This window comes from Alosa pseudoharengus, unplaced genomic scaffold, assembly GCF_046254945.1.
Source record: "Alosa pseudoharengus isolate Yale_2024_CS ecotype anadromous, Long Island Sound unplaced genomic scaffold, YU_APseudo_1.1 YU_APseudo_1.1_scf_22, whole genome shotgun sequence".
NCBI lineage: Eukaryota > Metazoa > Chordata > Actinopteri > Clupeiformes > Clupeidae > Alosa > Alosa pseudoharengus.
Window position 1 is genome coordinate 14134510 of NW_027468680.1, and position 11365 is coordinate 14145874.

Below are 11365 nucleotides of genomic sequence, written 5' to 3' on the forward strand. Positions count from 1 at the left end.
ATTATTGCAATCATCATTGCAAAATCACATACAAATCCCCCAGGCTACTTGGAACATCTCTTTAAATTGTGCTCAAATACATTTCTATGAAAGATGCTAGCATGGCGAGCTGGTTTAGCCAAGGCCTAAAGATCATGAAGGATAGTATGTAAGACATTGAGCAATGAGATGTGCAGTTTGAAGTCCTTAAAAGACGTCCACTGTTAATTTACTCACTGTTATTTTTATTTCATTCATCTTGAGATTTTTTAAGTTTAAATTTCAGCTCAGTGAAGCACTTAAAGCACCAACACTTCATTAAGTTACTTTTCTTGTAGAATTGTAAATCATAAGTCATAGGACAACCTATATAGGACAGTAATTAAGGGAAAAAAAGTGAACCTGCTGCGGTGTTAAATGCGATGTGGTTGAAAATTTGGGTGCACCTAACTTTTGTGCTGGTGCACCTAAGAAAAAAAAGTTAGGCGCACCAGTGCAACCAGTGCAAAAAGTTAGTCTGGAGCCCTGTCTTCTATGTAATATATGTATTTATGTGTAACGAGTAATCTATCGTGTCTTTGAGTGTCTAGAAAAGCGCCATAAAATTAAATTATTAATATTATCATTACTCATACGCAAATGTGTGTGTGTGTGTGCGTGTGTGTTTTTGTGAGTGTGCTACCTGTAGAGCTTCACTACGTTTCTGGGTCAGTGCTCCAAGAGCGTCCCACTGATCACAGATCCTTTGGCAGCGTGCGTTCACACTTGGAGAGTCGTAGTAGTCTAACTCACTGTAACAGACCCACACAAAAAAGACAGAACTCTCAGTCACACACACACACAGTTTCCACCGCATTGTGAATGTTTACCATAAATGTTCCTTGTTTCTCAACAGATTCAATTCCTTTGATTCAGTGATTCTATTTCTGTTCCACAGTCAGTCATGACGAGTCAGCCCAAAGAAGCTCTGACACACACTTCAAGTAATACACTGGGCCTTTAGTCATGGCTAATGGACTGCAATGGGCATATATTCAGGCCCATATTAGGACCTCAAGATTTGTGTCCTAGGTATAACCAAAAGCAGAACTACAAAACTGGAGCAATTAAAACCTAGATTCACCAAGCAACTCTCTTATTATAGTTGCAAGGCAATATTGTAGAATACTATCATATAACTAACAACATGTTAAGCGCCTGTGTGAAATGTTCCCCTAGTCCTGATTTATTTTTAAGAAAATTGTCATTTCACAAATAAGATATTGTAGCATCTTTACATCTAACCCTACATAGATGTTAAGGTTGGTTGTCATACATGTATATTGGCTCTGAGGTAGGCTAGCTGGACACTATGGGAATGCAGCTGAGGCTGGCAGCTTACTTGAGCTCCTGGGCGATGGCTGCGATCTGCTCCACGCGGTCCTGATGTGCGGCCAGGTCGCTCTCGAACGCTTCGTGCTTCTTCAGCAGGGCCTTGATCTCCGAGAGCGTGGCTGTCTCATAGTCCCGATGCTGCAGCATCTCCTCCTTGCCTGCAGGGGGAGACAGAGGATTAGAGAGAAGCCACTACATCACTTCTCAGCAGTTTCTGTTTTTTCTGGCCATTATACAGTATGTGCTCCTGAGACAAAAATAGATATGTGAGTGTTAAAAATGCAGGCTGTTCCTTACCATCGGTCCAGGCCTCGTGGATGGCGGCTTTCTGGCGGAACTTCTCAGCGAGGTGGTCGAGTCTCTCCAGCCTGCGGATCTCATTCAGCAGCCACTCCTCATAGCCCTTCTCAGCACCCTCCAGGGATCCCCATGCATTGGCAATGTCCTGGACACACACACACACACACACACACACACACACACAAAGCAAACAGATACACATAGAAGAGTCATACACACACACACACACACACATCACACATGTATGCACAGACAGAAACTATGTCAAGACACATACTTCAAACACACCGCTGAACTCTTTAATGTAAAAAAAACCAATGCATTATGGGTAGCGCAGTCCCACTCACCGACACCATCTTGCCCTCGGAGGGCATGAAAGCGGGCCGGTTGCTGAGGCGCAGCTTGGTCTGCAGCGTGTTGAAGTTGATCTCCAGCTGGCACTTCTCCTGCACCTTGGGCGGCTTGTGCAGGCGCCGGTAGTCGCGGAAGTCCTCCAGCTTCTGCTGCATGGCCTGCATGGTGTTCTCCGGCGCCCGGTTCTCCAGCCACGGGATGGTGCGGCGGATCCACTCCAGCAGCTGATGGATGGAGAGATGGACAGAGAGAGAGAGAGAGAGAGAGAGAGTAGAAGAGGAGGAGAGAGAGAGCATGCAGGATGCATGGATGGAGGGATGATGCAAAGTGGAGGAGACAGACAGGGGTGAAGGGAAAGACGAGTGATGAAGGACAGACATGGTGTAGAGGAGGAGGAGGACAGAGAGACCGAGGGTCAGTTTACCTTCAAGATTATGATGCACAGTGTACCTCACTATTACTTATATCACACTAGTGTGCTCAGTGAGAATGTCTGTAGCAATATGCCCTGTGTGCAAATCCATTATGTGTGGGTCTACTACTACAGTGTGAGGTCGCGGCATATGTCAGCAAGTGTGTGTGTGTGTGTGTGGGTGTGTATGACCTATCGGGATTCCTACACTCAGCAGTGTGTCAGCCCTCGGGTGAAAACACTGAGGTTTGTGGGATACATAGAGGGAACAGTGTGTGAGGGATATACGGAGGTGGGAGAAAGAGGAGGGCTGACAATTGTGTGTGTGTGTGTGTGTGCGTGTGTTTTTGAGTGTCTGTCGGCTCACATCGCTGGCAAGCTTTTCGTAGTCCTCCATCAGCTGCTCATTCTCCTGATTGACAGCCAGCACTTTGCAAATGCGGTTGGCCGCCGTCTCCGCCTAAAATGTGAACACATACAAGGCGTGAGAATAAAACAGCATAGTGGTGGTATGTGTGAGTCTCTTTAGTTGCTAACTTGCACATTCTTTATGATCCTTACTGTAACATAAATTCATGTTATAAATCTCATATTTTGCTGATAAAGTTAGTCACTATGGAAGGTCCAGAATTCTCTCTGGTAAACTAGTGAGCATTCCTGACCTACAGGGCAACTGAGGTTGTGTTATACAGGACATCCTGAATCTTCCTGCTGTACTTTTCACTGAGCTGAGGGAAACACACACACACACATACACACACGCAGACAGCAGGAATCAGGGCAGGAAAGACCTTTCATCTCACTGTTAACGGCTTCCTGTCTCCATACACTTCCCTATGTCCACCTTAATCTATTTATAGGCTGCATTAGTAAAAGGGTCATTTAAATTTGTCCTGCTATATACTGTTCAGAATTCTTCAGGTGTTGGTGGCTTCCATGATAAAGGACTCCCATTCATGCTGCATCCAGTTCATGATGAACAGAAACCAATCCAACTTTTCCAACATTGGAATTAACCATCTGGACTACATAATGGCATTTTTGTAGATCAAAATATGTCTTGTCATATGACTATACAAACCTATGTGTGTGTGTATTTGTTTGTGTGAACATCTGTTTGTGCTGTTATTGTGAGGTGAGGGTGACCTTTCTTCCTAGTATATGCTGACTTTGCTCTCCTCCATACAAAAACCCTGTAGTGTGGTGAAAGACAGGAGGAAGATGAATTACTCTTTCAAAATAACGCCTTCCTCTTGTTTCTCTATCCTGAGCGTATGCCAAACTAACATAGCGTGAAGGGGAAGAGGGCAACACAACAGTACACACACACACACATTCCCTCACAGTGGGCTGTAAAGTAAATCAAGCTATCAAATATGCTCAAAAGGTTAAGTTAGTTTATCTGGCTTCTATGATCTGATAGAGTCCCCGAGTTCTGAGTGATTCTGTTGCACAATAGAAACACAGAAACAGATAAAAAGCAAAAGTCTGACAAAGGAATGAAAGGAGCTCACAGCTGCCATGCAAAATTTGTTGGCGTGTGTGTGTGTGTGTCCACGTAAGCAACTGAGCGTTGAACAGTGAATCAGAAATGTGTCTTGAGTGCATTCCATCACAGCAGGGGAAAGATGGAAGATTCCAAATTCTTATGCTGAGGATCAGGAAAAGCATGGCGGAATTTATGACCTTCCCTCCTTCACAGAAACAAATGAGCACACACTCTTTGGCACACACACACAGACATAGAAACACACACACACACACACAACGGCTCAGGAAGTGCCAAGTGACCTTATAAGGTCAGACAGGACGACTTCAAGCTGTGCCTTGTAATCCACACTCAGTCAGTTTACCTTAACACACACACACACACACACAGACACACAGAAAGATGAGTCATTCCCAAACAGTGAGTAAATCAAGTTCGACGTGTGATAAACTAGCAGGACAGTTACTGGAACTGTGACAAAACATCATCTCTGAGTCTGTGTGTGTGTGCATGAATATGTGTGTATGTGTGTGTGTGTGTGTGTACTCCTTTACTAAATATTTCTCTCATATTCTGATTAGAGACTGGATCAACAGCCGACATTATTCTCAGGCCTCTCAGAGTGCTCTGCGCTGTCCTGAACTGTGATCACACCTCCCCATTGCAGCCTCCTGGCTGTTGGCTCACTCTAAGGCTGAGGACACGTGCAGGCCTCCAGTCTCCTCTACCACCTCCATAACATCATCATCATTCACACCGAGTTGTTTAGCATGCACGTGTTGTGATGTTTAAATCAAATGTTCCGCGGGGGGGGGGGGGGGGGGGACTCAAAAAGGGCTGCCACTACACAAGGGGACTGACTGAGTCAGCGGTATGAAGAGTTTTTTACGGATTGTTCTAGACTGTTCGCCACTGTCCCGAGATGGGCTCGGGTGGCGGGGGAGCTTTTTGTGTGCTGTCATGTTCTGGCTGCTCTCGGCTCGGTTTTTTGGCTGCTCTGCTCCTGCCCCGGTTCTGTCCAAAGTCCTGTCAGGTGGCGCACCATGGCCTCGCTGTGGGATGCTGCTGACACGCCACAATAACATTTTACATAACACACACACACACACACACACACACACACACACACACACACACACACACACACACACACACATAAAGACACACAAACACACATACACATACACACACACACATATCCATGCACATACACAAACAGACACACACGCACACATAAAGACACACAAACACACACACACATCCATGAGCATACACACACACACACACACACACATACACACACACCTCCACATACTGACAAAACATGGCAACAACAGGGAGGGCTGACTCGACTCAAGAACACATGCAGAGAGAGAGAGAGAATGAAAAAAGAGCAATAGGACAGAAAGAGAGAATGAGAGAGGAGGATGGGATGTGTGAGACAGAGAGATAGAGTGAGGGAGATAAAAGAGAGAAGAGAGGAGAATGAGGGAAAGGAAGAGTGGCAGATTAAGAGAGAGAGAGAGAGAGAGAGATAGTGTTTTGTAGCCGTATGTAAGCTCCCTCCCTCAGTCCCAATGATGGGTATCTGTGCCAGCCTGGTGCCGCACTGTGCCAACAGAAGCCGCTTTAGCCTCTCTTCGGGGGGTCTATTACTCCATTAGAGAGGCCACACACACACACACACACACACACACACACACACATCACAAACATGACTGACACTCACAAAAACAGAACACAGAGACGGTCATAAACACGGCCATATGCTTTGTACAGTGTGTGCTCACAGTTGTGTACTTTGTATGGGAAATAATGAACAAAACAATGTTCAGTTAGAAAATAATGCACATTAAGGAAGTAATATGGCTGTTAGCCTTTGCAGTGCAGTTAAAGTGTAAGCTGAACTATGCTGCACTTATTTGCTGTAATAATGTAGTGAACCTATAACTTAGTATTAGGTCACAATCCTCTGTATAATTTATATTAAACTGCATGCTTGTGCTTGTGGAAATTATGCAATATTCCCATGTTTGCTTCTATTGCATATTATATACTCACATTTCACATGTGTTTCTGCGCTAATATACAGTTGGCTATGGGGTCAGTACAGTAACGTGTTTGTCTTGAGATCAATAAGATGTCCTTAAGAATGAATCTTTTTCTGGCATCTGTAGAGTATATATTTCATTTACACAGGTATGTGTGTATACATATGTGTGTATGTGTATGTGTGTGTATGTGTGTATGTATGTATGTGTACGTGTGTGTGGGTATATGCAGTATACATATGTGTGTATGTGTGTGTGCGTGCATGTGTGTGTGTGTGCGTGCGTGTGTGTGTATGTTTTTGTGAGAGTGGCATTGGGTGTGTGACTAAGACACTGATCATTAACATTTTAACAACATGGTAAAATGATGGAAATCAGTGATAAGGTGACAATGATTGGCTATCTGACAGAGCAGAGTGTATTTAATTTGAGTGATGGCAAAAACAGCTGTTGGTTCATGTGTAAGTGGTCTGTAAACAAGTGCTTGATGATGACTGTATTGATGATATCAGTTCTTTCGTGTTTGATTGATGCTTGTCATGGATGGAAAAAGGAAAGGCGTTTGCTGATTGGCTGCTTGCCCCATCAGGTGAGTTCTGATTGGTTGAGAGGAGGTTGACGGCTCACCTTCTGCTTGCCCGAGAAGGCGTGGTAATAACACGAGACATAAGTCATGACGGCTTTCTCATCTGGCCTCAACGTGCTAATGATATCTGCCCCGGAACCACAGACAGGGAGAGAGAGAGAGGAGAAAGAGAGAGTCGGAGGGGAGGAGAGGGAGAGAGAGAGAGAGGAAAAGAGAGAAAGAGAAAATGCGCAGAGTAAAAGTGTGCAGACACAAGGGGTCAAGAGGTCAGCATAAGGCACAAACAGCAGCGGCGGGAGGCAACAGTGGGCAGCAGCGTTCTCCGGCCTTCGGGGCGCAGGGTTGGCATGAACCCAAGTGCCAACCTACTGGCAGAGGTGGGGGTGGCAGAAGCGTGTCAAATTAGGATGACATATGGGTTTGACAGCTTCCAGTCTCAGACACACTCAAGCATGTGCGCATGCACACACACTCACTGGCAAAGTGTATAAAAAGGTATATATATATATATATATACACCTTTTTACACAGTATATATATAGAAAAAATATATATAAAATACCCTGAGGAAATCTCTTAATCTTAAGATGGGGGCTGGATGATTTAAAAATAGGCAACTCTTGGAAAAAGTCAAGAGACTGGTGTGTACTGGAGAGCAGAGCTGCGTTTGCGTGCCCACTGTCGCCTGCCGGCTCAGGACAGTGTTCATTTTCCCAGCATGCACTTGGAGTAAGGCGCGGCCCATGCGGTAAGAGGCAGGGTGTGAGGCCAAGGGGTGGGCGGGGCTTAGCTCTGCAGAGAGAGAAGAACCATGTGGTTAAGAGACAAACAGTTAGACAGACGGACTGACGGACAAGTGGAAACCACGGAAACCCAGGAAGTGGAGGGAGGAAGTGGACGTGAGGGGGAGGAGTCAGTCAGTCAGGAGGGAGACTGTCGAGAAGGAGTTTTGTTGCATCCTGGGATACCTTCTGGGCGCCAGAGAAGGCGTGGTAGAAGCTAGAGACGTAGGTCATGATGGCCTTCTCGTCAGGGCGGGCTGTACCAACGATGTCTGCAGAGAGAGGGGGGGTTGGAGGAAGGAATGGGGAGTGGGGTGGGGGTTGTATTTGTTAAACAGGTCACACTATCGATCCCAGAGCCCAGAGCAAATGGACTAGTACCATTAGAGGGTGCAAACACAATCCATCATAGAGTGCTTGTTGACCAACAATGAAAAATTAAGTGAGAGGATAATACTGTGCTTATATCCTACTTCACTCTGGACAGGAAAGGAAGTTAGCCATTAAAACCAAAATGATAATTACAATTTCAATCATGTGTTTCAATGAATGAGTTAAAATGACACATGCACAGACATAAGCACACAATGCATTCACTGTACAAAATGTATGCTGAACTGTAAAAAAGTCAAAATCAGTCTAGGACACAGAAGTCACTGAAGCCCACTGCAGTGGCTCACCAGTTTCCCCTCATTGCCTCAATACAAGCAGATGGTCTGTGGAAAGATTTTTGTCAAAGAATATTTACAAGAAGGCAGTGTTTCTGTCTCCCCTTTTCTCTCTTTGTCCTAGTGTGTAATGTGTGTGTGTGTATGTGTGTGTGTGTGTGTGTGTGTGTGTGTAATAGGAAACATACTAAAGATATCAATATACATTTATGGGGATACTATTCTTGGCCAACGTTGGCCACAACGTAGACCTGCCTCATAGAGTAAAACAGTGGGAGAATCACTGAAGCACACACACACACAGACGTATACAAAGGGTGGGGATAGAGAAAGTGGAAAACACCCACACACCTACAATGAAACATATACACACACATACACATTTATACACACACACACACACACACACACACACATACACATACACACACACAGGGGATAGAGAAAGTGGGAAACACCCACACACCTACAATGAAACATATACACACACATACACATTTATACACACACACACACACACACACACACACACACACCACATGGATATCAATTCATACACACACACACACACACCTGGTTAGGCCCTCAGAAGCCTATATTTAGCCATGAGCTAACCCTGTTAAAGTGGGACACACTGGGAGCCATAAAACAGAACTGAAAAGTGAGAAATGGATACGTGTGTGCTTGTATGTGTATGTGTCAGAGTGTGTGGGGAGGTGTGTGTGCATCTGACATGATTTATGTCTGTGCATGTGTGTGTGTCTGTATGTCTGTCTGTCGCTCTGTATGTCAGTCAAGACAGACTGTTTATTACAATTCCTTCTCCTGAAAAAGATCCTGCATAGAAAGAGACTAAGGAAGCTTAAGGCTGCGGAATAAAGACTCCGTTAACGTGCTTGACCACCACAGGCAAACACACCTGCTCTAGGTGCGACCTCCTCTCCCCGCTGTGCCAAAACCTCCCGACACTGACCACACACTCAACCCCCAGACCAGGAGACAGAAGCACTTCATGACCAACCAAAACACACACCCTCTCATCTCAACCCCAATGTCCTTGTTCTCCAGACATTGTTTATCATTCTCCCTGCCAATGTGGAGGCTTACAGCGGGTTCTTAGCACAGGGTCTGGTAACCCTATCTGTGAGGGCCCGGCATGAGAGCAGGTTTTCGTTCCAGGCCGGCACACCCAAGAGCTACTCAGGTAATCAGCTGATCGCAGTCTTCACCCACGCTTGAGCAGCTGGGTCGGATTGGCTGTTGTTGGTGTGAGAGGAGAGGTGGGTGAGGGCAGGTTTTAACAAAGACATGCTGATCACTGTTTGGGACTTCAGTAGGGTCGATGTCCTACATTGATGTGTGCTATTGTAGGCTTAGGATGCAGTTGTGTAAGTCGGCTACAGGTTGAGTGAGTGGCTGAGGACAAATCTGCTTCCTGGGCTGGGGAATAAACTTATTTTTGGCACTTTCCAGAAAAATGCCACGGACTTTTTGACCAACAAATGTTTTTTTTGTGAAGGAGGCTGGAGAGTAAAGAAAATAAGCATACTGTACACATTTATTTTCATGTTAAACTCACACATACACACACACACACACAAACACAGATTTTACCTTCTGCGTCCAACATTTTGGGAATGTCCAGGTACTTCTCAGCTACGTCAAATGCTGTGTTCAGATTGGTCATTGGGTCATCCTAAGGGATAGAAATGTCAAAAGAGTGAGACTGTGTGAATGTGTTTTTGCTATGGCATCCACATATTTATGTTGTGTATGTTAGTGTTCATGTGTGTGTGTATGCTTCAGTGTGTGTGTGTGTGTGTGTGTGTGTGTGTGTGATTGTGTGTGTGTGTGTGTGTGTGTGTGTGTGTGTGTGCATGTCTGTGTGCAACCTATGACACTCACTTTGCGAAGTTTTCCATAGTCAATGAGTTCTGGACGATGTCTGTGAATGAGGGCGCAGAATCCCAATCCATCTTTCCAGCTATATGGTAAAGAAGAGAGCGAGGAAAAAGGTGTGAGTCTCCCTGAAGCGCACCATACAATTAATAACTAAAAACACTGCAAGCTGAGAACATAATCTCACAACAAAGACCTCTTTTTCTACCTCTCTCTCTCTCTCTCTCCATCTCTTGCTGTCTCTCTCTTTTTTTTACACAAAACTGAATGGTGTTTGGTCTGAGAGCAGTCCAAGAGCTCTTGCTGCATATTTACACATAACCAAAGAGCAACAGGCTGCTCTCACACATGATTCTGACTGCCACTCAGCCACTAATAGCGGTCATAAGACAGCACTCTCAGGTCTGCATTAAAAAAATACACCCACTACACACCCACACACACACAAAGAGACAATCTCTCTCACACATGCACATGACATAAAAAACAAACAGTTGGAAAACAGCAGACCAGACGGAGATCAACAAAAGTTCACAGGAAGGGTGGAAAGAGCAAGAAAACAAATCAAGAAGCAGACGGTACGAACAGGGCAAAGAGAGGGGGATGGAGAGAGAGAGAGATGGAGAGAGAGGGGAGGCATTGTTCAGTGCTATTTGATGACCCTTCATCTTCACTGGCTGCTATCACTTCATCTCCCAGGATCCCACATCAAAGGAATTTTCTTTCTCCCAGAATTCAAAGCCCCTCTGTTATTTCTCCTCCCCGTGCTGGACAAAAGTGAAGGTAACCTCACCTCTCTGAAGCCCTCTCATCTCACCCACCTCATCTCCTCTCCTCTACTTTAATATTCTCTCTATACTCTCCTCTCCTCTCCCTGCCATGCCATCTCTCTCATTTCAACATTCTTCTCCTACAGCTCTCTCTCTCTCCATCCCTCTCTATTCCATTCTTTCATTGATAGGATGCATTTTTTCCCTTTGTGAATATTTTTAGTAATGGGTGTCAATATGCAGAAGATTAAACATGGATCCAGTGGATTTAGATGCGTTACTGTCTGTGACACGAAGCTCTCTGTCCAAAAGGCAGCCCTCCTTCCTGCAATCTGGGATCTATTACTTAAGTCTGTCCGTGGTTCTGCGGGTCTCTGGCTGCGTCTCACTTGTGACCTGTTTTCTATTAACTCTGTCTGGGATCTGGGTTATACTTACGCATACTGTTCTAGCACACAGTGACTTCTTTCCATGCTCGCTTTACACACACACACACTTTCATTCCTTTTTTCCTTCCTACTCACGCAATTCTTTTTCTCTCTATCACACACATGCATCGCCCACATATACACACACTGTGCCCTATTTCTTTCTTTTTCCCTCCTTTTTTCAATCTTTCTCTCTCACTTACTCATACTCACACACACACACACACACACACACACACACACACACACACACACACACACACACACACACAC

General features: G+C 45.1%; 1 protein-coding gene across 6 annotated transcripts in view; it reads right to left on the minus strand.

Annotated features, from left to right (window-relative positions):
* actn1 (actinin, alpha 1) overlaps window positions 1-11365 on the minus strand; it is a 42299-nt gene that overhangs the window by 7402 nt on the left and 23532 nt on the right. For 5 of the 6 annotated variants that reach the window (XM_076300647.1, XM_076300649.1, XM_076300645.1 and 2 more), the window contains 8 exons: window positions 9901-9979; window positions 9610-9691; window positions 7514-7599; window positions 2787-2879; window positions 2001-2231; window positions 1651-1798; window positions 1361-1511; window positions 662-770 (listed from right to left, as the gene is read on the minus strand). In XM_076300647.1, the coding sequence (XP_076156762.1) occupies window positions 662-770; window positions 1361-1511; window positions 1651-1798; window positions 2001-2231; window positions 2787-2879; window positions 7514-7599; window positions 9610-9691; window positions 9901-9979 (979 nt within the window). Of the gene's footprint in view, window positions 1-661; window positions 771-1360; window positions 1512-1650; window positions 1799-2000; window positions 2232-2786; window positions 2880-6586; window positions 6673-7513; window positions 7600-9609; window positions 9692-9900; window positions 9980-11365 lie in introns of all 6 variants that reach the window. The other variant, XM_076300650.1, reaches the window with a different exon arrangement.